The sequence below is a fragment of the Pararge aegeria genome, chromosome 9, assembly GCF_905163445.1.
Source record: "Pararge aegeria chromosome 9, ilParAegt1.1, whole genome shotgun sequence".
In the NCBI taxonomy this organism is placed as follows: domain Eukaryota; kingdom Metazoa; phylum Arthropoda; class Insecta; order Lepidoptera; family Nymphalidae; genus Pararge; species Pararge aegeria.
In genome coordinates this window covers 15,923,432-15,950,679 of record NC_053188.1, presented here as the reverse complement: position 1 = coordinate 15,950,679, position 27,248 = coordinate 15,923,432, and the positions used below count along the sequence as shown (strand labels likewise).

General features: G+C 35.6%; 1 protein-coding gene and 1 non-coding gene across 3 annotated transcripts; both read left to right on the top strand.

Annotated features, from left to right (window-relative positions):
• Positions 1 to 6,080: 6,080 nt before the first annotated feature.
• Positions 6,081 to 26,769, top strand: LOC120626275 (protein spaetzle-like). 2 transcript variants are annotated; one of them, XM_039893718.1, is made up of 6 exons: positions 6,081 to 6,292; positions 18,182 to 18,269; positions 22,258 to 22,409; positions 24,317 to 24,430; positions 24,918 to 25,018; positions 26,516 to 26,769. In XM_039893718.1, exons 1-6 carry the CDS (start codon positions 6,254 to 6,256, stop codon positions 26,685 to 26,687), a joined length of 666 nt encoding a protein of 221 aa, XP_039749652.1. In that variant the 5' UTR covers positions 6,081 to 6,253; the 3' UTR covers positions 26,688 to 26,769. The 2 variants fall into 2 exon arrangements, with proteins under 2 accessions (XP_039749652.1, XP_039749651.1); XM_039893717.1 differs by having other exon boundaries at positions 18,182 to 18,320.
• Positions 23,087 to 23,291, top strand: LOC120626637. The gene has a single exon (XR_005658867.1). It is a non-coding gene; the product is annotated as a small nucleolar RNA U3 (small nucleolar RNA).
• Positions 26,770 to 27,248: the final 479 nt, after the last annotated feature.

The window sequence follows — 27,248 nt, the reverse complement described above, 5'->3', positions numbered from 1 at the left end:
TACACAGGGTAACACTTTGTAGGACTTGCTCCTTGCATGCCCTGCGAAGTGTAGCACTATTTCCCAATAACCATCAGTTGGACCATCTACTAAACAATTTTCATTGATCCTCATTATGGAACAGTCAACATCTTAAATAGAGATATGGATATCGACTGATTTTACTGTCAAAACTCAAAACTAAGGTCAATAGCTACCTACATTGCAAAATAATTTGCGTCGTACGAAACTATAGGATGCAAAATAAAAACTCCGATGAAAACAGCTCAGATCACTTTCATTATCTACCCACTAAAGGTCAATAAATCACAAGTAGTTATAACATACGTCCGGATTTTGTTATTAATTTTATTATACAACAAAAATACCTATAAATACAATTAAAGTGAATGTTTCATTTGGAAACAGCTACTTTTTATTTTTACGAATATAATGTATGCGACTAGCTCTGCTTAACTGCCTCGCGGTCTAGTGGTAAGCTAGTTTTACCAAGGATCACAAAGTCCTGTGTCCGAATCCTCGGTTAGGCCATAGATTATTCAAGATACAACAAAGCAGAAGACATCGAGGTTTTTAACTCACATTTTTTTCTTCAATATCATCTGTATATGAAATATAATAGCAATTTTTATGAAAAGACTCTGGTAACTTTTAACTTTGTATTACTTGAAATACAAACCACAATTTTCATCAGTTCTAATGGCTATTGAACATGATGATGATGATGACTGCTATCCCCTGGTGGTATGAGATGAATGAATGAATGAATGAATACTCTTTTATTGTACATCAAATGCAGAGACATACATATTATAGAGTAAGAGACAATTTCACCACCGAAGCACCGTAGGGATGTTAGCTCCCTTTGTGTGTTCTATCGACTCTATAATGGAGAATGTTCTGAAGAGTTGTTTGAGTTGATACCTCCTTCAGCCAGAAATAAATTCCACCCTCATCATCTGGATGCCTGGTATTTTTCTACTGTTCGAAATACCAGATCATGTCTACCGCGCACTTGCAAATTATGGAAGAATCTCCCATCTGACGTGTTTCCTCAAAAATACAATCTAGGGTTATTCAAGGGGCGGATAAACAAATTCCTCAAAAGCCGGCAACGCATCGGTGACTACTCTGGTTCTGCAGACGGTTATGTGCGGCGGTGATCACTTATCATCAGGTGACCTCTTTTCTATGTTTGCCACCTACCTAGGTGGTGCAATAAATGAGATGTAAACATTAACCAAATATATGAATATAATATATAACTTGTTGGCAACACCGCGCGTTTCGTGTGCGACGATGTACGAAGATCGACGCCAGCGCCACCTTGGCAGCTTGTCGGTAGTTGTGACGTCAGCATCGGGTCACCAAGAGGCGGAAAAATATGGCGGCTCTGGCCTGAGGGTGGCATGACACCACAGGGCACTTTTGGCTGTGACTTCGAATAGGACACAACCATTTTAATATAATAAATCTAGTCTGCAAATTAATATATCTTTTTTCCTGTGAGTTGCGGGACGGGATATTTATAACAGCCGACACAGGAAGTCGAGGGAGTGAAGATCACGAAATATTATCCCCATCCCTATCCCTATCCCTATTAATATTATAAATGTCAATGTAAGTTTGTTTGTTACGCTTTCACGCAAAAACTACTTAACCAATCCTCATGAAAGTTTGTACACATATTCTTGAAAGTGTTAGAAGTAATATAGGATACTTTTTATCCCGACATTAAGCTCGGTTAATTTGACGATTTTACACCATAACTCCGAATGAATGAATGAAAGAATACACTTTTATTGTACACCAAAGTAAAAAGTAGTTACAGAGACATAAATAAATAGCAAGAGAGTACAATTTGGTGGCCTCCGACAAATTGAAACCGTTTTAAATAATTATTTTTGTACTATAGAGGTTTTAATATGTGTTTAACTTTGCCCAAACTGTGGTTGGAGATAAAGGACATAACTCCTCAGCGGACAGCAGCAAACCCCTCATTTAAGGCTTAGCGATTCTGAATACTTTAATTTTTTATTAGATCTAATTTAATGCCACATCAAAAAACAAAATCAAACGCAGACGAAGTCGCGGGCAACAGCTAGTATTATTTATTATCACAGATGCGGTTTAAAATGTTAACGGGCTAACCCGTTAATTGCATTGAATGCCATACCCCTAATCGGTTTCTTCGCGAAATCGTATTGATGATGATTCATGAAACGCATTTCGACATAAAAAATTCTGCACTTAAAACAATCAAAAATACCAAAGCATATAATTCGCATTCGAACAACAAAGCATTAACGTCATCGGTTTCTTCCTACGTCATTACTTGTGCATCAAAGTTAAACTGACCTCCGAATTAATGTAACCATTGGAAGTTAAAGGTTCTGGTGAACTGGTTGTATATGTAATTGACAGGAAATGTACACCAGCGAATTACAAAAATATCATTTATGAACCTAAGAGCCTTTGTTAGTACCATTTCCAGTAAATAATGCAGGTAGAAGGGTAATTGGTACTAAATACTTAAGACTACATCCATTAATGGATACTGAAATTGGTTCATTGCAAGAACCAATAGACTGAACTTGTGTTAACGGCCACATTATATGTTGTGACGTCACTAGAAGATTCATTAATATATAATCGCTTAATTAGTAATCATTTGCTTAATATCGTCATCATCATCATCATATAAATCCATTACCGGCCCAATACAGAGCACGGGTCTCCTCCCATATTGAGGCGGGGTTATGGCTATAATCATTATATGTTGTGACGTCACTAGAAGATTCAATAATATATAATCGCTTAGATTGTAATCATTTGCTTAATATCATCATTAACATATAAACTCATTACCGGCCCAATACAGAGCACGGGTCTCCTCCCATATTGAGGCGGGATTAAGGCTGTAATCATGATATGTTGTGACGTCACTAGAAGATTAAATAATATATAATCGCTTAGATAGTAATCATTTGCTTAATATCATCATTATATAAACCCACTTACCGGCCCACTACAGAGCACGGGTCTCCTCCCATATTGAGGCGGGGTTATGGCTGTAATCATTATATGTTATGACGTCACTAGAAGATTCAATAATATATAATCGCTTAGATAGTAATCATTTGCTTAATATCATCATTATATAAACCCACTTACCGGCCCACTACAGAGCACGGGTCTCCCCCCATATTGAGGCGGGGTTAAGGCCGTAATCCACCACGCTGGTTTACTACCCAGGCGGGTTGGTTACTTTATATAATTCGTAATAATTCTAATCTAAATAATATGTTTTCCAAGTAGTTTAATAACTATATAGTTTATGAAATAACTTACCGAAAACTAATACTTACCCTAAAATATTATTATTGATTCGTTTCGTTTTCAACATTGTAAACTTATCCGAGCCGTATAAAAGTATAAATAACAAGCAATGTACAGTACAGTAGAGTATCAAAATAAGACGAATTAAATTACCTTTAAACCTCTTAATATATAATGTAAATGGTTTTGTATATAAAAACTACTGAGGTCAATTTCGATGCGTTTAAATCAGATTTCTGAGATATATTTCAAGGTTCTGCCACTTAGCCGTGACACCCTCGATAGAAGCTTACTATAATAATTAGAAAAGTATGAAATATGAATGTAAACAAATTCTTAATTATAGTGATCTATACTATTCACGTTTGCAGTTTACTCGGCTACATAAAATTGCTAATTCATTCAAGGGCAATTGTATATTCTTTTATAACAAATTAGCGTATGCAATCTTGGAGATGTCTCGCAATAAGTTCAAGGTTTTTATAAAACGTTTAACTCTGAGAAAAATCCTATTATAATGTTAAGGATTACTTAAACGATGAAAAAGTTTGAGTATGAATCACTCTAACTTCATAGCTTAATATTAATTTACTGTGAGATGGTGATAACAAAAATACCCGGCTAAGTTTGTTGTGGGCTCTTCTTAAACCAGGGCGCGTTTGTAACTCCATCCCCATCCCCTGACAATTATGTAAACATATTATATTCATGAACGCTTCATAAGTGCCTGTGATAAGCCAGTCCCAGCAGGTACCTTTAACTTAAAAAGTTAAAATAAAAATAACAACACTTATTTCAACGGTAAAGGAAAGGAAACCTACATGCCCGATAGTTAGATGGTTCACTAATCCGCACTGGGACAGCGTGGTGGACTACGTAACCTAAACCCTTCTTTCTCATTGTGGGAGGAGACTCGTGCCCTGACGTGGGCAAGTATTGGGTAGATATGATAAAGCAAAGATAACCTATAAGAAATCATTGTTATTTTAACACTGGTAGTGCCACTGTAAGATTGCCTTATACTGGAAAATTATTTTTATATTGACTTTATGTAATAAAGTTATCCCTATCCCTATTCCTACTAATATTATAAATGTCAATGTAAGTTTGTTTGTTACGCTTCCACGCAAAACCTGCTTAACCGATCGTGAAACTTTGTACACATGTTCTTGGAAGTGTTAGAAGTAATATAGGATACTTTTTATACTGACATTGAGCTTTTTAACTCCGACAAATTATAACCGATTTAAATAATTATTTTTGTACTATAGAGGTTATAAATAACTTTGTGTTGATCTGATGAATGTGGTTGTAGATAGAGGACAGAACTCCTCAGCGGACAGCAGCAAACCCCTCATCTAAGGCTTAGCGATACTGAATACTTGAATTTTATATACAACTAATTAGAATGCCACATCAAAAAACAAAATTAAATGCAGCCGAAGTCGCGGGCAACAGCTAGTTTTTAATAAATTAATTCACCGCAAACATCTCAAATGGGCAACAAGCAAAACAATGGTTTTATTTTGCACTCCATCGTCCTTTTTATGTTATTGCTTGGGACAGTGGCAAATAGAAGAAACAACTTTATTTTAGTATGTATCATATGTTATAGTATAAGTATATTAGTTTAACATTTTTTATATTTATTATTATTAGTATTTTATGTGTATGTGTGTAATCTGGATAAGTATTAGTGTGTCATTGTTCGTATGTATATAATAACACACCCCACCAATCGGTTTCCCTTGGTAATAAGGGAACCGATTCCCTAATCCTAAGGTTGCCTGGAAGAGATTGCTACTAAGCGATAAGGCCGCCGTTTGTATACTTTTAAGTTTATTTTTGTTGTGTCCATTGTTTATTTTCTTTTAGTGGTGTACAAATAAAGTGTATGAATAAATGACTTTAACCCAAGATGCTAAAGAAATAGGTGACCTACTTTGGAAGTCCATGGGTCTTCATCATTCGTTTCCTAATAGTTTTCTTTTAAGTAATATTGCATAGTATATACTGACTGTCTTTTAACTCTACCTTCAAGTGGCGTGCACTTCATACATGCGCAAAAGCACTGCATAGTGCATACCCTAAAATTTTTGTATAACTCAAAAAGAGGCAGGATTTTATGCCATTTTCCTTCTTTATGCATACCCTAGTCAAAAACTCTGTGCACGCCACTGCTACCTGCGCCGTTACTTAGTACCTTAAGAAACATTATATTATAACAAAGGTATTTATTTAGGCCTGTTATGGGATGTAACCCCTTGCTATCAAGACTACTAGGGATACAGCCTTGATGGAAAGCGAGAGATTCAATGGGAGTTTGTTTATGGAGATGGGGAAAATAATTTGCAGCAGGCAAATCATATTCCCCGTCTCCATAAACAAAGACTAAACTGTAGATAAACGCAAGTTTACCTGGAAAACGATTATTATTTTACAATATCTCTTTAATTAATGCTACATTTAAACGGCTTAAAATGTTATAAGGAACTATACCGATGTTAATTGCCCACTAAAACAAAAATGGACTTGGGAGTCGGGAAACACTTATATCATGTCATCATCCAAAATAAATTGAACCTCTGTGCCCTTCTCAACGGATAACATAATAGACTGCGAAGGATATGTCATAATCAAAAGTGTAGGCCAGGCTACGCTGGTCAGTGTTAATGGCATACAATTTAACCAGTCGCTATCGAGTGCGAGCTAACCAGCGAATAACAACCAGTTGACATTAAGCCACAGAACTTGACGCGTGTGTAGTTTCAACACAATTAACACCATTTCACGTTTTAAATTGTGTTGTGATGTAAAAATTCAAGTGGACAGTGAGAAAAATGATGTTTTTAAGTATTGTGCTTGGGAACTAAAGTGGAGTTGTGGACGGAATATGGTTAAACACCAATAAAACATGGCCTGGATTCTACGTTGTATTCTTTGGGTTTCACTGGTAGGTGATAGTTTGTTTAGTCTAGACTAGAGTCACATACAGACAGATGGGTTAACACTAAAATCATAGCACATATTTTATATTTGAATTCACGTCCACTTCTTACTCAATTGTTTACAAACTGACACTTCACAATTACTCGCTAGTTGACTAGCTTGTGCCTGCGATTTTGTCCGCGTATATTTCTTTCTATTTAAAAATTCCTGGGAAACCGCTCGAATGTCGGGCTTAGAAATACCCCGTCTATCTGTTCCCATGCGAAATTTCGTGAAGAAGCTGTGCAAAGGTAATGAAAGTGAATTATTTAATAATTGAAGATTATTTTCCGGATCCGGTTTCTGATGTTATTCCAGGATTACGGGATTATAATGGGGACAGAAAAAAATACTGAATAGTATTTTTTTCTGTCCCCATTATCATCGGTTCGGGGGATATTATTTCCATCATCAATACTATTGATTCCCTACCTTGTTTTTTACTTTACGTCAACAGCTTGCTATAAAGTGCATTTCGCAACGTTTGTGAGTGTGTGAGTTTGTTAGTTTTTGACGTTGTAAGAGGTAATCTCTGGATCTACTGAACCGATTATCAAAATTACTTGACCAATAGAAAGCTACGTTATTGTGGAGTGTCATAGAACTTTGCGTAGTAGTCAGATCTGCAAAGTAAGCCGGAGAAAAACGCGCGAACGAAAACGTTCCATACGAACGAAGCGTTCGATGTAAATATTTAACGATGAGAGATATATGATGGAGTTTTATAGAAAAGTTGTACAGCTTGATCATGCCTACAAAAAAATCCACGATAGCACATGTATAACTTTTATACTTCATAAAGTGTTAAGCCGAAAAAAATATGTATAAGGTATCAAACAGTATAACCATCATGGTAATTAGAATGTTGTTTTTATTTTAAAATAGGTACCTACGAAAAAAGGTTCTAAAGCTTATATATTCGGAGTGCTCATTGTCGCGAACACCGGAAATAGCTATTTACCTACTTGCTAAAAGGTGGTCACTTCCTGACTCTTTCGTACCCATTAATAATTTCCATGGTCTCATATTACTGACTGGCCGAAACAAGGTCGCAAAGTTTACTTGAGCTAAATAAATTCAAAATTTCTTTATTCATGTAGGCCTAACACAGGCACTTATGAAGCGTTCATACATACATGTTTACATAATTGTAAGGGGATGGTGATAACTTCGTTCTCCAACTTAAACCTAAAGCTACGACAGTTCCAAACGCGCCCTGGTCTTAGAAGAGCCCACAACAAACTTGCCGGTAATTTTTTTTTGTTATCACCATCTCACAGTAAATTTATTTAGCTGTGAAGCTTGAGTAATTCACACCCAAGCTTTTTATCGTTTAAGTAATCCTTAATATTATAATAGGATATATATAATATGCCAGTCAGTCTAGTTGGAACCCGTTAACCAACCATATACCAACATAGCTTATCATCATCATCATGTCAACCCATTACTGGCCCACTACAGAGCACGGGTCTTCTCCCACAATGAGAACAGGTTAAGGCCGTAGTCCACCGCGCTGGCCCAGTGCGGCTTGGTGGACTACACACCTTTGTGAACATCATTAGAACTCTCAGGCATGCAGGCTTCCTCACGATGTTCCCCTTCATCGTTGAAGCAAGTGATATTTTAATTGCTTAAAACGCTCATAAGCCATAAATGTTTGATTGCCAAATAAAACGCGCTCCTTCCTAAAGTCTCCACTAAGCTATCACCGCTTTCTAACCACAATGTAGTATATTGTCAATAATATTTACATTTTTACCACTGCTGGAGTAGACTCTTCCAATGAGAGAGTTTGCCCATAAAATCACCACGCTGGGCAAAAAGGTTGGTGACACCTGTAGATCCATAAAATCACCACGCTGGGCGAAAAGGTTGGTGACACCTGTAGATGGTAGTAGTAGCACGCTGCTGCCCGTTCTAAGTTTCGTACGGCACCCGCAGGAAGAGAATGGGTGGTGTCGACCTGTATTCTGATCTGCCACCACCAAAGACATCACAATTTCATTGAACTAACTATTCATGAAACTTAGTTTATGGGCTTTTGCTTCAAAAATAACTAATATCTGCCACCATTATGTTTACACCGTTAAATTTTTTTTACTATGTAAAACCATTGGTTAAACAATACAAAAGACATAAGTAGGTACCATAGAATTAAGAACGTACAGAAACCGTGTACACGACTAGTATTGAAGCATCAAAAACCACTCCACTTTGGTAGTGTTTCCCGAACAGGCGGTTAGTCACATAAACGTTTATCATTAAATGGGGAAAATGGGAAAAGTTTGTGAGTTAGCAGCATTCCGCTGGTGTAAAGTGAGCCGTGCGTGCGGCGTTTTCACCGTTTTTGGACACAATGCACTGCAAGCATTAATAGCTGCATAAGGGTTCTGTACGTTCTTAATTCTGTGGTAAGTACCGACTTTATGTATCAAGTTATTAATTTATTAATGAATGCTGCATTACAAGTAGTTTATAAATAAATGGCGCAGAAAACATATATACCTATATAAAAATCGCGTATTCTCGGTAGTATGTGATTGGCTTCATACCGATATACCTAGAGTCACTAAAAAATGTTTGAATAAGCACATAAAAAGATAATTACACCAATTATAGGATTTAAACCCGCATCTCCTATCTATTGCGGCCTAATGATATGCCAATTTTACAGCCGATTGGCGCAATGGGCAGCGACCCTGCTTTCTGAGTCCAAGGCCGTTCGATTCCCACAACAGGAAAATGCTTGTGTGATAAACATGAATGTTTTTCAGTGTCTGGGTGTTTATCTGTATAAGTATTATACGTATTTATGTATATTATATTCATAAAAATATTGATCAGCTATCTTATAGTCGGAAAAATGTAATAGGCCCGTTTTGACATTTGTGCAAGACCATAGAATGTAACTTGGAACGAAACTGAAAGAAACAAAAAAATAAAAATCAATTACATACAGTGTTTTAAAAAATACGTAAATTTTTTTGGGACGTTAAATAATATGAAAGAATATATCGCGAGTATTCTTTTTGCGCTTACTTCATAGTAGCATGCAATTTATAATTGTTGCGAAACGTTCCGAAAACAGTTACGTTCTCAGTCTTTTTTTTTATACTAGAGCTGTAACCATTTTTTTACTGAATATCGAAATTAAATATTGTGTAGTTATCTTTACTGCAAAGAATGAGCTTGGTTCTCAAAATGGGTTCTAAATAATGAGTCTGAGATGATGTATCTGACCAAGCGGCACATGACTGAAGCGTCCCCGCGTGCACTGCGCAGTTTTTCGTTCCTCATCTTGTAAAGTTGACTGTGCGCTCGTTTAAGTTTGATATATATTGTTTACTATTACGTTAACTATGGCTCTTCTATTTTGGACATTAATTTAAACATAGTAATTTGACTCGATTTTTGTGTTTGTTGTTATATAGTACTAACTGTGTTTCAACATGTTGAAAAGTGGACGTATAATCAACAGCCAGTCACGCGTATTGGTTGTGAAGTTAAAGGAATACTTTGAACGAACGAACACTTTACAATACATAATAATATCAATCAAGTACTGATACAAACTTGAATTGATTTATCGTGAGTATCGAGTACAGAGTCTTATGGTTCCATAACTAGTTACGTCGCGATGACAAATGTCAAAACGGGCCTATTACATTTTTACGACTATAGTACCCATAACACAAGCTACGCTTACTTTGGGGCTAGATGGCGTTGTGTGTATTGTCCTAGTATATTTATTTTATTTATATAATTGTGCCACGGTCCACGGAGTATCGAAGTACAACAGATACGGGTACAAATCCCGCCGGTTTGACAACTTTTATATAAAGTCAAAGCCAAAGTAAAAAATAACTTTATTCAAGTAGGCCCATAGGTGGCACTTTTGATACGTAAATTACATGAGTATTACACGGTAGTGAGATGATGGCGATAACTATTTTCGCAAACTTAAAACTAAAGCTACGAGGGTTCCAAACGCGTCCTGGTCGTTACTTAAGAAGCCTACAACAAACTTAGCCGGGTGTTTTTTTTGTGATCACCATCTCACATTGTCATTTAAAATTATTAGAAGAGCGACCTGGTTAGAGCAATAATTCACACCCAAGCTTTCTTATCAATACGGAGTCCTTTACACTATAATAGGGGTTTTCTATAAGCTTACGTTTAATACAAACTTTTAGCTTTTAATATCTCCTATATATAGGTAATAGTCTAAGATCCCGTATAAGATATTTATAACCTCATATGCTATTTTTAACTAATAAGAAATAATTGATAGATAATACGTGCTTATTGACATATCCCGAATAGGTTGCCCGTTCAAATCGCGTACGGATCATCATCATCACATCATCCCACACGCCACCCGGGGCACGGGTCTCCCCCCCACAATGGTAAGGGGTTAAGGTCGTAGTCCACCACGCTGGCCCAGTGCGGACTGGCGGACTTCACACACCTTTGAGAACATAACCTTACAGAACAACAACACAACCTTACAGAACCCTCAGGTATGCAGGTTTCTTCACGATGCTTTCCTTCACCGTTGAAGCAAGTGATATTTTAATTGCTTAAAAGAGGTGCGTGCTGGGATTCGAACTCGCCCCCCTCCGAAAGCGAAGTCCTTGTGTATTTAACGGAAGCGTTGATAGTCCACTGGGCTATCAACGCTTCCGTTAAATACACGCAATTTATTATTAAAACTATATAGTATAATAATAATACTAAATAAATATACCTACTACGAAGTAAGTGTAGCTAGTGTTATGGATACTTAGAGGAATATTTTTTATGAATAACATACATAAATACTTAGAATATACATATAAACACCCAGACACTGAAAAACATTCATGTTCATTACACAAACATTTTCCAGTTGTGGGAATCGAACCCACGGCCTTGGACTCAGAAAGCAGGGTCGCTGCTTTGCGCCAATCGGCCGTCTATATATATATACTAGCTGTTGCCCGCGACTTCGTCTGCGTTTGATTTTGTTTTTAAAGTATTCAGTATCGCTAAGCCTTAAATGAGTATAGTAGTATACATATAACATGTGACTGTCAATTAATTATAGACAAATAATTTGCAATAAAATAAAATAAAATGTGTGACTTTACTTAAAGATCTAAGCTATCCTATCTCTTAAGTTGGACCAGACTGCTCACGGTGTGCCAATTTAATTTAAAATCGGTTCAGTAGTTTAGGAGTCCATCGCGGACAAACATCGTGACAGGAGATTTATATATATTAAGATGTTTATGGAATCATTGTTTCTAGAGATTTAGTCCCTTTCGGAGAGACCGATTTTAGTTCCCGGCACGCTTTGACGACATATTATTTGACGAGATGTTGGTTAATTACTTGCTTTAACGGTGAAGGAAAACATTGTAAGGGAACCTGCATTCCTGAGAGTTCTCCATAACGTTCTCAAAGGCGCGTGAAGTTTATTTATTTATTTATTTAGGAAGCCAACGTTATATACAATGCCTTAAAATGATTATAAACATAACAGTAAAATTCTGAATTTTATATTGTATACCGCATTTACAGGCTAACTCTGCATGCATCATGTATGAGATACTACAAACTATAATAAAAATAAAAATAATAATAATAATAAAAATAAAAATAAAAGAGGATAACGTAACAGACAGTTTTTTAATTTTGCGCTTATAACACAGAGCGGAATTGTGAAAAATATCTAAATCAGCTTTTTGAAATGCACAATTGTAGGCTGAGACAAATATATTTTGCGGTTAAGTTCACCAATCCGCACTTAGCAAGAGTGGTAGTTTACGGCATAAACCATTTCATTATGAGAGCAGACCAGCAGACTCGGCCCCCAGGTAGTGGGCCAGTAATAGGTCGATTATGGTGACGTGTAACAAAATCCTCCACGTATAGTAAACTTAATTTAATCTATACTTATAATAAAACTGTAACCGGAAGATATATGTACATTTAACATATTTTGAAAATTTTAACTGGGGGATGCTTTATAGTAGATACTGAGTCCAAAACAGATTTTTATCGGGCATCACGTGATAACTACTGAACGGATTTAAATCATATATGGTAAAGCGGTGGCAGGTATTCCGGGTCAACATACAGGATACTTTTTATCCCGATAAACAATAAGTTTCTTCGGGAACGGGATGAAAATTTTTATCAATTTTACTTCATTTGAAAGAAAATACTATCAAGCATGTATTATTGGGTTTGATTTATATAATCATTGATCAATTGAACCTATCGCTTAGAAGTTGCGACGGGTATAGAAACGCAAAAAGCAAGAAAAATGCAGCGGGCCGCTCGGCCGCGAATAACATAGTTTGGAAATAAAACTGGACCTGGTAGGTAGCGCTGCATTAGTTTTTAGGTTTTTTTAAGATATTAAAACCTCTAATAAACGATTTGGTGCAGACGAAGTTGTGCTGGTCAGCTAGTAAAAAATAAAATGAACTTACCTACCTAGATAAGATATGTTTGTAACCAACTGTTTTTTATCTTGCAACATCAATAAAAAATGTTGAGTCAAAATTATACAAAAATATCATAATGACTGAACCGCAGTGAGACAATAGGTGATAAAACTTGTTGTGATGCAAATTTCAATTTACTTCGTTATTAGTTATTACACATTGGATTATGGGTTTCCCTTATGTATCTAACCTTACAAAAAATGAGATTACTCGAGACTCAGTGACCGTGAGTGTAAGTTTCTTAGTAAACAAACGTCGTCAGCGCCAGTCTGCCGTTTTGTATAAGTACATAAAAAACGTCATAATTTGAGATAGGTGTTTTATGTTAAACGACTAAGACACCGGGAGGTATATTGGCATCGTTCAAGTCCATGTAGGACTGCAGTGTATCGATAATGCAGTCGTCAAAATACCCAACCACCTCAATGTCATGAACATTGAAAAACAGTAGTTGGTAGGAGCAGTGGCGTGCATTGGATTTCTTACCAGGGTATGCATACAATAGGAAAATTGCATAAAACGGCACGAATTCTCCTCCTATTCCAGTTATACATCAATGTTACGGTATGCAGTGCTTTTGCGCATGTATGGAGTGCATGCCACTGGGTAGGAGTAGCACAGAGGACGCTGCGGCCCGTTCTCATATATATTCCCTTAGTGTCCGTTCACACAGACCGTCTCGGACCGGATTTTGATAGCGATTAAAATAGAGTGTTGGAAAGTTGAAATAACTTAAAGAATGCCGGAGAGCAAACTTTACGCGGTTAGTGTGAAAAAATAAAAGGAGCCGACCGGCTACGTATGATTTCTGATGACGCGCTCTTCCGCTCTCGCGCAGCCGATCAGCTCCGTTTGCGCTCCAGCCGGTAGGTATATGTAAAATAAAGCTAGGTCGCTCCGGTCAGTTCCAACCGTACGCGCGCCTGAGGTACTAAGATGACTGATGAATATTTTAATTAATACCATACATAATACTTAGACGGCCCATTGGCGCAGTTTGCAGCGACCCTGCTTTCTGAATCAAAGGCCGTGGGTTCGATTCCCACAACTGGAAAATGTTTGTGTGATGAACATGAATGTTTTTCAGTGTCTGGGTGTTTATCTAATAAACTCATGTGAGTTTCAGGATGCGAAGATTTATAACTTTATTAGTTTGTGTAATAAATAAATAAATAAAATAAATAAATCTGTATATTATAAGTATTTTATGTATATTATTCATAAAAATATTCATCAGTTATCGTAGTACCCATAACACAAGCTACGCTTACTTTGGGGCTTGATGGCGATGTGTGTATTGTCGTAGTATATTTATTTATTTATTACTTATACAGGTAAACACGTCTGGGTGACTGAAAAACATGGTTATTCATCACACTACATTTTCCAGTTGTGGGAATTGAACCCACGGCCTTTATATGCAATCCAAATGTTTAATTATTGGCATACGTATTGTCAATCGCGATTCGCGGGCACTACTTCTAAGATATGTTATGGGTATTTTTAGCAAGTAATTAAGTAGCGACAAAAAGTTTCTTGGCGGCCAAATGTCAAGGGCGAATTTGGACGTCCAAAATTTGTCACTCAAACAGGGACTAATTACGTTCTAATTACCTACTTAATTATTTAATTACTTAATGAAATATAAAATTTATTAGACATAAAAATAATTAGATACTGTCTGTCTGTCTACTTAGTTAATTACATATTTAATAATTCGGCTAACGTTTCGAAACACGACGCGCACGTAATGTTATTTAAAGGAAGAAAGTTGACGTTACTTTTACTTTTATCGTTTGAATGATAGTGAAAACGTTTTGTGAAATTAATTATACTTATGTTTGCCGACAGAGGAGTCTGAATGTGTTTGGGGTTACGTGTGTGTGTGTGGTTGTGCGTCCGTTACCATTTACGATTTCACAAAAGTCAACTCTGGTCACATATGTCTTCCTTAAGTCTTCAACAGACATGATGACTATTTTTGAAAAACTGCCCTTTGTATACGGTAGATACTTAACTTACTTAATATACAAAAAATATGTTATTTTTGCAGAAATTAGAGGTTTTGTTGATGAATATTTCCCTTGAAAAAGCTCACCGGGTGTCATGGCCATACTCGTGACGTCATAGGCAAATTAGAGCTTTAGTAATTCCCTGTTCGGTGTTCCATAGCTAAAGAATATTGATTTTGGTATTTTTATTAAAAAACGCAGCATCTTAGAAAATACTTTAAATGAAACGATAAAATAAAAAATCTTGAGATTTTTTAAGTTCAAGAGGAAACAACTATATTTACAGGTATAGGTAGCTAGATGGCGATGTGTGTAATGTCGTACCTAGTATATTTATAAGTATTTATAAAACGTGACGTTATAGTTTGGAATTCGGCGTTTCACCTGTCCTTGCGGATAGCTAGATTTTGCAGTTCTCTTTATTGAAAATCACTTCGAATATAAATAAAAATGCGTTTTTTGTAATACATGAATCATATTTCAGTAGATAAATACAATATTTTAGCGATTCTTTGTTACTGTCATTATGCCTAATATAAACGTGTCGCAATGGTCGATCGATGATATCTTGGTTCTAAATAAAATGTAACTGATTTTTTATTTATTCCATCAATTACATTAATTAATCGCCTATCCCTACTTCTCTAATAAATGCCAATGTAAGTTTGTTTGTTATGCTTTCACGCAAAAACTACTCAACTGATCCTCATGAAACTTTGTGCACATATTCTTGGAAGTGTTAGAAGTAATAGGATACTTTTTATCCCGACATTAAGCTCGGTTCCTTTGAGAGAGGGGATGAAAGTGTTTGACGATTTTACACCATAACTGCGACAAATTATAACCGATTTAAATAATTATTTTTGTACTATAGAGGTTATAATATGTGTTTAATTTAGCCCAAACTTTGTGTAGATCTGAAGAATATGGTTGGAGATAGCGGACAGCAGCAAACCTCTCATTTAAGGCTTAGCGATACTGAATACTTTAAACTTTTTTACTACAACTAAATTGAATGCCACATCAAAAGACAAAATCAAACGCAGACGAAGAGAATAGCTAGTAGAAGGCAATAGCTAGTTATTCATAAAAATTTGCATCAGTCATCATAGTGCCCATAACACAAGCTACGCTTACTTTGGGGCTAGATGGCGATGTGAGTCATATATTTTTTTTATACTGAGACAATTTCATCACTGTACAGTCTACAATAGGTTGATACTTCTTAGATGTGATTAACGGTAATAAGCACCCATTGCCAATATCCTCAAAAAATATCACAACGATTATGTAGAGGCTTATTTAATAGATCTGATATTTTTTGAGGCTCTCATTATTATTTTCTTTTATTATTATTGTGGTTTATCAATGCGCCATAGTAGTTCCGTCGTCGCCTTGTATAATACCCGCGGGAAGAGCAATGGGTTTTAACAACTGTATTCTTATCCGTCACCACAGTATACAAAAAATCCAAAAGCTTCAGATGACTGTTTGTATTGATTAATGCTATCTTTTTCCTAAACTCTACCCGTTAGATAAGATTAGCAGACGCTCGACTACATTCAATCTGTCATCTGAAAATCTTGGGTCTTACTAACTTTGCGTCCAAATAAACACACAACGTAGCTTCAACCATGCATTGGTGCGAAATCAGTTAAACTGCGCATTTTTAACCGTATGCTAACAACTGTTATCTTTAAACGCTATGATTACACGCAGTAGGTAATCCAAGACGTTGAACGGTCATAAATCTTGCTTTAAATATTAGCTGACATCATTCGCGGTCCGACCGCCGAGCGATAAAACAGTCAGTAAACTAATGAGTCAGTCAGTACTCAGCGTAAGGTCAAAATAAAATTAAAATGTTTGTCTCTGTTTTCTAATTAACTGCCTGTTACCTATTAAGAATTCGTAACGCTTGGATTAGGTACTTGATGTGTATTTAAACGAGGACATAAAATTGTTGTCATAAATATACCTAATATTACTTCAGAACGACTAAACTATGTTGTAGAACGTTGAATGGGACTGAAATAATACTCGGTATCACTTATTACATTTGAACTCATAATCCGCTTAGTAGCGGATAGATTCAGATAGTTCTGAGACGGGCTAACTTGTAGTGGAATTAAAAAAAAGGGTACGCCTGTAACCTTTACGCGCTATTGAAGTAGAACTTTTAATATTATTTATTGAAGAAAGAGTAAAACGTTTCTAGGACTCCGCCATTTCATTAAATATTCACTATTTCATTTTATATTCTATTTAAAATTCATTAATATCACTTTCACATTTTATAAATATTTTCATTTTTTAAATAGAATAATTGAGAGTAAAAAATTGAAGAATTGAGTAGAAATTTAGATCAGCACATGTCAATATAAGCTTGACATTGAATATAGTAGAATATAGTAGAATGTGGCAATTGTCAGAAAATTTATTAATAATTTATTTATTTCAAAAGTAATAAAAAACAAGTATATTTAGAGGTTTTCAAAAAACATTGCAATTTAAATTATTTTTTTTTAAACTGTTGAATTTTTATTCACTTTGCTATTCACAATTTATCCGTTTGAAAATACTGGAAATAAATAATCCTAATTGATTATGATATTTGCCACTAGCTGGCGTATAAGACAAGAAGCGTGGAGTATACATATACTTACGACCAACCCAAATTATTATTTTTAAATAGCGGAAACTACACAAACGTCTGACGTAAGCGTTACTTCCGTCAGATGATATTTGCCACTAGCTGGCGTATAAGTCAAGAAGCGTGGAGTATATGACATATACTTACGACCAATCCAAACTATTATTTATAAATAGCGGAAACTACACAAACGTCTGACGTAAGCGTTACTTCCGTCAGATGATATTTGCCACTAGCTGGCGTATAAGTCAAGAAGCGTGGAGTATATGACATATACTTACGACCAATCCAAACTATTATTTATAAATAGCGGAAACTACACAAACGTCTGACGTAAGCGTTACTTCCGTCAGATGATATTTGCCACTAGCTGGCGTATAAGTCAAGAAGCGTGGAGTATATGACATATACTTACGACCAATCCAAACTATTATTTATAAATAGCGGAAACTACACAAACGTCTGACGTAAGCGTTACTTCCGTCAGATGATATTTGCCACTAGCTGGCGTATAAGTCAAGAAGCGTGGAGTATATGACATATACTTACGACCAATCCAAACTATTATTTATAAATAGCGGAAACTACACAAACGTCTGACGTAAGCGTTACAAAAATTAAAAAAATCTGAGTTACTCGCCTGAAGAAGTTTTACTTAAAAGAATGTAGTTATTAATGTTATTTGTCATCAGTTTCAGATAACAACACAATATGCCCCTGCGTTAGCGGAGGGCAGGTCCGTGCGAGAGGGCGAGAGGGCCGCCAACCAGAAGTCCAACGGTTCGTACAAAATACTGAATAGACTTGTGAAGCCCTTTGTCAGTAAACGAGGTTCGTATGGGACGTGTTCTTTGACATCGGGTTCAAAATGGTGACTAATATTACTAATCTATACATATTATATTTTATATTTTTGCTTTGTTTGTTCTTATTTTTATATATAGGGACGTTCAAGTATTACGTAAGCAGATGTTTTGCAATTATTAACCCACCCCTCACCCTAGTCATCAAAAGTAAGCAAATCTACGACCCTTCCCCCACATGCTTTCGTAAACATTGGTACAATTAATTGATTTATAAGCAGAATAAGGAATTGGTTTGGTTAATTTAAATAAACTTTATCGACACGGTATTCAACATAGAGTAATTGACAAATATTATGATATTTTTTTTTTTTAATTTTTGGTACATACTATATACTTATATTAACTCCAATTAACAGTCTTCAGTCCATGACACCCGAATCTTTGATTCTATTTTCGATGACATTGGATGTTTGCTGCTCAGTGTCATAAAAAAATTAGCAAAACGAAGACTCCCGCCCATCTATAGTTCTTACGTAATACTTGAACGGCCCCATATTAGGATATATACACATAAAATATATGTATATGGATATATATTTGCATCTAAATATTATATTAATTAGAAGTAGTTATATTATGATTATAGTATGATGATGTTACATTCTATAACGTATGTGTTGATATACAATCAAGTAAATATAAAGTAAGCAAAACAGTTTCGTTACTACATAAACACTTTTTCCAAACATATATTTTAAAACAAACACTCACTAAATTGACAGGCCTAGGAATAATGTTGACCTTTTTCACAATGAACGTACTGAAAAGTATGACACTAATTTATGAACTGTCAATTTAGGTTAGTTTAGAGATTTGTGTACAAAAGAATAGGCAATAATACATTTTGATATATTATCCGGCAGCTTATTGTATTTGTAAACTATTTCTTTTATATTTAATAATTCAATTTAATTTTCTGTAGCCTAGTATAATGCACTGCAAATTTATTATTTTCTTCAAATGTTCGCACTAATGCATAAAAATCCATAAAACCATCAATGTATTATCTGCCATATATTATACAAATTGATCAGTCGGTAGTATTCTTAGCTATGTTTAATGAAAATCGATCGAAGACCATCCGTTGTCGTAGTTGTTGTTGATCAAATGAAAGAGCTTGAGTTGTAGAATAATGTACATTATATCGACCTCCGAACTTCAATATGAAGATGGCACCTAATGATGATGTACATTTAATTGAAAGCCGGAGGTTTTTTTAAATTTTAAATTTATATATAACTAGAACTCAATTTAGTTAAGTTTAGAAATTAGTGTAAGCACAACGGAATTGGCAATGCAATGTTAGCTTTTGTAAATCTCGCAATATTTTATCTTATGACATGGGCTATGATCCAACATGTTCTGTTAATGGAGACATTAAACGACTCGCAGGTTTAAAATACCTTTATATTTAAATATTCAACCCGGACATCCAGCAGACCAGCCGACGACAGAAAGTTGCGCTTATTGAAATGCATATTAATAAGAGATTGCCAATAGCCCTTTTAGATGTAGAATAAGATCTTATCTTATTCTGGATCAAATATGGCTTCTAAGTGCACAGTGTACAAAACACGTGGGCAAAGCCATAGGTATACCTAACTTTAACTTAATTATATTTATAACAATTTAATATTTGTAAAACAAAACATTCATCTATATAAAAAAAGTGGATATAAACAATCGACTTACTAGAAACGGTCATAAATTATTAATATCAAAATATCGTCTTAGGAAAGTACAGAAAACTTTTGTGGGGCTGAGTATATGCTTTTATAACATTGTACCGAAAGTAATATTAGATTGACCATTACATAAGTTTAAAAAATGTATAAAAACACATTTAATACATCGAGGTTACTATACTATTGATGAATTTCTTAATGACAAGGTTGCCCGGTAAGAAGCTGCTCCGCTTTAATCTCACACAAGATAGAACAAAGATTGTTAAATTGTAAAACGATGTTGGAAACGAGCAACTGCTGAGTTTCTTGCCGGCTTCTTCTCGGTAGAATCTGCCTTCCGAACCGGTGGTAGAGTAACTACAAACAGACATACTTGACGTTTCAAAAGTGCTTATATTAGGCCTACTTGAAATAAATGAAATTTTGAACTACTTTTTGCGAATCATGTGTAGCTGCGTGAAGGAAAGGTTAGCCAACAAACAAGTCTCCTGGAATATTCAGGTTGAAAAGTTATAATAATAATAAATTTTATTTCATTAACAATTACATCCATAATTTAATTATTACGCTGAGATCTCCTTTTAAGCATATAATATACTTGTACCAGGAGGTCTCTCTCTTCTATAACAAAAGGTGTACGTACATTGAGCTAATTTTTCTAATTCAGCTGTATATTATTCAATTTTTTTTTATAATCTGTTTAGCCATTGCAGTATGATAAGGTTTGCGCTTTAGATGGAACCTATATAAACTGTGGTAATTTTTTGGATAAAGCACTAGCCCAGATTGGCAAAAAAGATATGCAAAAGCAAATCTATTGGATAGAAGCAGGCGTTACTTTGCGAAAATCCATAATATTTTATGAAAATTAAGCTTAATTTGCTATACTCCGCGAACAGTAGGAGAATCTGTATGGTGTGATTTATAATTTCGTCAATCCGTATAATCCACACCAAACAGATCCTCGGCAATGTACCCTGGACGTTTCGCTTCTAAACCGGAGCATCCTCTGGAGATGTTAACTTTACAATGAAATTTTGTTAGCTTAACAATTATTCATTTTAAAGTCAACATCTCCTGAGGTTCGCTGAGTGTAGGAAATTAAGCTTAATTTTCATAAATGCAAATCTGTGGCTCCCGCCTGCATGGTCATGAAGGACAAACCAACAAATTAATAATAGATAAAGATTTAGATGCCTGAAGCAAAAATTTATTCAAAATGAAATTATAAAAATAATGTCTTACTTAATTATTATTTGTATATAGCAAATTAGTTCTGATGTTTTATCAAGTTTGACTTAAAAACCATTTGCGAAATATATCGCCGAATAAATACCTCAGCATTGACATCATAGCGGTCGCAATTACACAAATGTTTGAGTAAACTACTTAAACAATTTTCTCTGAATGGTTTATTGGAATGGTCTAAGCAAAATTCTTATTTATAGGACATTTAATGCTTTGTATTGCTGTGTCTCTGAGCATTGTCTTTTTATGACCTAGCTCATGTTTTAAAATACTATTCTCCCGTCATGATCGTAAAAGTGACCATTATGCTATTTCAGAAATTAGAGATTATAAAATACAGCCTTTTGCCTTATTAGGATTCTCTTTATTAACTCTCAGAGTCAGCCGTAACCTGACCTTATTATCTAGGTGACTTGAACTAAAACAGCCTTAGTGACCTTCAGATGATAGATTTAAAGTATTGCTTTTAATTTTGTTATTAATTTTTTTTTGATAATAATGCCTTTCCGTTTTACACAATTCCCTTAATTAAGTAAACTGACTTTCCTTTACCGAATCATTGTGAAAAGGACATCAATCCTTTTAGACGTGTCAATTTAGTTTATAGTTAGGTTCTACAGACACGAGCCGTTTTAGAACATATCTAGTTTTTTAAATTAATTTAACACACAAAACTCAATATCATGACATAAATACATAAAATAAAACTATACACTTTTCACCACCTGCGCGTACGAATGGATGTGACGAATTTATGTGCTGGGATATTTTACTAAAAATTTAATTATTATATTGTGGTGGTAGTAAACAAAATTATAAATGGGATAACTGAGAGATTTATAATAATAATAGTTAGAATAATTGTATAATTTAAATCTGATGAGCAATTTATTGAAAGTGTTGATCGAAGCTTTAAAGAAGTAAGCTAATATATTAGTAAATGCTAAAAGAGTTTTTACCATCTTTCAGTGGACGACAAGGTTGTGTTCCCTGGAGAGTACGAGAAGTCGAAACCCCTGGCGTTTGAAAAGCCGCTAATTCCCGAGGAATGCAAGGAAGTAGGAATTTGCGAAGACATCCCCAATTATCCGGAATACCTTGTTAAAACTTTGATTCATGACGTAAGTCCAACTTCAAATGTTGTAAGCCAAACAACATCTTATTTAATCTACCATTAGTAATCTTCATTTCAATATATACTCCCAAAATTAAAATAACGCATCTTATCGAAAATTTTCTGGTCAAACATTAAATTTATAAGTGCACCGACTTCCTTTTTCTACACTACACTGTCGATAAGCATTGACTTACGACAACGTAAGCTGAAAACTTTTGGATTTGAATAATAGATGTTATGTAGATGACATAAGGAGTATATTTGTCAATATTGTGACTGAAAATTGTATTATTAATAGCAGGTTTATTAAGGAATAATTTCATCTATGTCTAGCTTATGTTAATGGCATCATATATTTTGTAAAACAACGAACAAGTTACTTTGTAGAACCGAAAAGTGTTCCGACTCTTTCATTTCTTTCACAGGACTTACTGGATTTGAATCACATTCAAATTGAATTTAGCCCACAGTAGTTATATTCGTGAAGTAGTGCTCAAGCATGTTCTCGCAGTGTCGCTCCTTTGTCGTTGACCTTGAGTTAGGCAAATAAAGATTATGGTTCACGTACCAGTTATCAGAGTTACCACTAGATGGCGCTAGTAATCTATAACGTAAAATAAAATCGCGCTATGAAGATTTTTTCTCGCGGAATGACCTCAGCCGGTATTTATATTTTACATTAAGACCTTACTTCATAGGATCATTTCTATAGTAAGCTCTTCACGAGACTCGCACACTAGGTGAGACTACACCAGCCATGTTGATGAGATGTGGCGCGGTGTCCTGAGCGTGAGACGGACGATGACCTGTGGTTATCAGTCTTCGATGATCGTTCACTTGGCTCCTTCGGGGGTCAGGCGTGGGATGCCGTCGCTTTCTGAGTGGCTTTTTGAAACCCTTTTAATTATTAATATTACGCTAAACTTATCATGAACTTTTATAAATTCTTGAATTCCAAAATAAAATTTTCGACAAACTATTAAGTAAACGTTGAATGATTAGTTCACCCACCTCTTTACATATTTAAAAAAAAAGGGGAAAATTATTTCCAAACCGTATCTAACATCAATTTTAATACTACAGTTTTACGGGAGATATTATATACCGACAAAAAGAACCTTTGTCATATAAAATGAGGCAACAAATATAGAAACAATGATTAAAACAAAACTGATGGGCAATAAATATGATTTACAAACCGTATTACTAAAAAAATGCAATCTATTAGGTATCAAAGTTAAATCAGTCCATTTGTTTTCAGTGAAAATGTAACACACATAAACAACTAAAAATACGAATTCCATTTAATTTTTCATTTAATTTTCATTCCTTCTTCACTTACTTTGTTGAACATATATATAATTAATAAATTTGCCTCCAAATCATTTATTTTTTATAATAAAGTAATTTTGTTGTTTTTAAGGCAAAGCAACAAACACTTCTCTTTGAATTTTCAGGTTGAATAGTTTCCTGCTTTTTTCATCACATTTATGTTTCTATGGGTTACATCTAAAGAGGTTTGCGCTTTAGATGTAACCCATAGAAACTGTAATTATCATTTGGGTAAATACTCTATGCCAATCGCTATATGCCCAGATTTGCATATATACATTTCTTGTCTTTATATATATTCTTGTGTGCGTGTGTATGTCACTGAACTCCTAGACGGCTGGACCGATTTAAATGAATTTTTTGGTATACGTTTGGGTGGTACCCTGGATGGTTTCGATTCACAGATTAGCCCGACAGATGTCGCTGGGGTCCGCTAGTATAATATATAAATAAAATACACCTCTTTGTAGCAATGCATTGTCTTTTAATCAGCAAAATTGTCTTGTTTAAGAAAAAGATTACACCGATTGATTATCATAGTGTGAGAATTCTTCAAATATTTTATTTTGAATATTGCAGCTAATGAGACAGAACAGAACGAGGTTCAACAAGGATATGTTGGATGTGCCACAAATAGCTCAAAGAATAGGTCCTGAGGACGACTACGTTGAACTCTGCGAGACCGAAGAGAGGGTAAATAAAAATTATTTACATGCAACTTACTGAAAGTAATCCCCACTAATAACAATTATTCATTGTAAAGTCAACATCTCCTGAGGATGCTCCGGTTTCGGAGCGAAACGTTCGTAGCTAGTTTAGGTGTGCAAAGGCGGTCTTATCGCTAAAGCGATCTCTGCCAGACAACCTTTGGCGATAGTAGTTTTTGTAAGGAACGGGTTGGTGCGGCAATAAAAATTTCTACCTTCATAAAAATATTGCAAACTAAACTACATGGTATAAATTTTAATACTACACATATAATTATTGTCAGGCCGAACCACTGCTCAGGCGACGATTGGAGTGAAAGGGTTACGGACGGTGATTAGTCCGCACGCTTCCGACAACGAGAATCGAGCCCACGTCCGGATGACGTCAGAAGTCGGGGACCTCGTCGCCAGCGAAGACGCTTTGCAGAGACTTACGCAAAGTGATATTCAATCATTGCTGTGAACTATTTCAGATATATGCGCCGAGAGCAGCTCAGGATACTAATATGGAGTGGCACGTGATAGTTAATGATAAGAAGCAGCCTCAGCAAACGTTCCGTGTGGAAATATGCAAGTAAGTTCGTAACAAAAAGTTTCAGTGCTCAGTAACTTTACGATAGAAATTAAAAATAGTACCCATTCAGAGTACCTACTTCGTTTAATTACAACAACAACAGATTCGCAGTAATACAACTAGATGGCGTTACGTTACTGGGAATCGTTTTTTATCTTCGTTTCTGATACGCGTCGCTAAGATGTGGAACGCCCTCCCGGCAACTGTGTTTTCTGCCACTAGAGTGCTAGAGTGAATAGGCTTTTTCTAGGCAAGCGTGCTCCAACCTAGACCTCATCATTTCTTTCTAACGGGCATGATTGTCGTCAAGCGCTGGCCTATCGTTAATAAAAAAAGGTGTTATTTTTTAACACCTATTTACCTGTATCAGAAAATAAATAAAATTGAATTGAAGGCCTCCCCCATCGGGAGGGTTTACCTATAATCACCACGCTGGGAAGACGGGTTGGTGATCGTAGTATATGGTAGTATTAGCACAGAAGACGCAGCTGGCTTTTATATAAAAGATACCATATTTTTTTTAATTCACTACAATTTGTCTGCAATCTCACCTGGTAAGTCATGAAGTCTAAGATGTGCGTGCTGACACCCTCACTCTCAAAATCCCCCAATCTCAAAGTCATTTCATAGATGGAATGTGCATTTGCATTTGCGCACACACTTGTGCACTAAAATATCTCCGGCGTATTTAGAAAACCTCTGTGTAGATTGACCACCGTGGCCGGAAGCGGTCAGGGAAACTGCAGGCGGGCATAGAGAGTGCATCTGTGTTTGCGCACACACTTGTGCACTAAAATATCTCCGGCGTATTTGGAAAACCTCTGTGTAGATTGACCGCCGTGGCCGGAAGCGGTCAGGGAAACTGCAGGCGGGCATAGAGAGTGCATCTGTGTTTGCGCACACACTTGTGCACTAAAATATCTCCGGCGTATTTGGAAAACCTCTCTGTAGATCGACCACCATGGCTGGAAGTGGTCAGGGAAACTGCAGGCGGGAATAGAGAGTGCATGTGTGTTTGCGCACACACTTTTGCACTATAATATCTCCCGCGTAGTTTGAAAACCTCTGTGTTAATAGACCACCTTGGCCGGAAGCGGTCAGGTAAACTGCACTCCGATTTTGTATCACCAAATTTAGCTATAGCCACTGTGGAAAGTTGCCACCAAATAACAATATTAATAATATTTTAATAATAATATTTTCCCTCCGCGAAAAGCAGGAGAATCTGTATAGTTTAATTCATAATTTCTTCAATCTTTTTACTGCACACAAAGCAAAACTTCGGCAATGTACCCTTTTCTCTGCACGCACGTTTCGTTCCGACAACGGAGATCCTTAGAAGATGTTAACTTTACAATGACTTAGTAATTATTCATTGTAAAGTCAACATACTTCATCTGCAACAATAACACCATATAGATTCTCCTGCTTTTCACGGAGTGTAGCAAAATAAGTGTACTTTTCATACTATAAAGACGACCATAACTTGTGTTCCAGGGCCAAAGAATCACCGTGCTCGGCGATAGCGTACTTCCAAAATGGATATAAAGCTAAATGCGTCCAAAAATATATGTTAAGAAATATGTTAGCTGTCACCGAACAGAAAGTAGTGGTCGAAAAGCCCTTCCAAGTCCCCAGCTGTTGTTCCTGTGTCGCCAGACAGACGTGATGTTGGCAACCGTCTGCGGGCTCCTGCTCGAAAAACGGGCATTGTATCATACTGTATCATAATAAACAACGATAAGAAATAATGGCTTGTAAATTTATTCAGATACCTTTCACCCTTTAATTAAAAATGAGGATGTTGTAAAACAGGTTCGACGTTATTTTTTTTAATACCTGACGTAAAATGTCGTGGTGTAAAATGTATAAGTTTGACGTGTATTTTGTGTGTTTATGTTTGCAGTGCGTGCGTGCAAAGAGGGTATGCAGTTCAAATTAAAGGTTGGCTATTTATAACTCTTGCAAAGCCAATCCTTAAGTTTTTTTACAACTCTTACTGGAGATTTTGTGCAATTTTATATGATCTGCCCGCTTTTGCATACCCTGTATGCACGCCACTGTTATTACATTCATTTTCACAATGCCCTCAATTTTGTAACAAATAGCAGGGCACGGGAAAAAATTTAAAACCCCCAACTTTTAATATTGTGTACATTATTCTACTAGTCAAGCCCTTTCATTAGATACCCATTTTGAGGGAGTTGTGAAAAAATTGTAATCCGCCACT

What these genes read in the sequence shown, in the direction of transcription:
- LOC120626275 (XM_039893717.1), top strand. Translation starts at nt 6,254, where the DNA reads ATGGCCTGGATTCTACGTTGTATTCTTTGGGTTTCACTG. An exon ending in TTAAAACTTTGATTCATGAC is followed by an intron (nt 22,410 to 24,316) that starts GTAAGTCCAACT and finishes TGAATATTGCAG; the next exon opens with CTAATGAGACAGAACAGAAC. An exon ending in TCTGCGAGACCGAAGAGAGG is followed by an intron (nt 24,431 to 24,917) that starts GTAAATAAAAAT and finishes GAACTATTTCAG; the next exon opens with ATATATGCGCCGAGAGCAGC.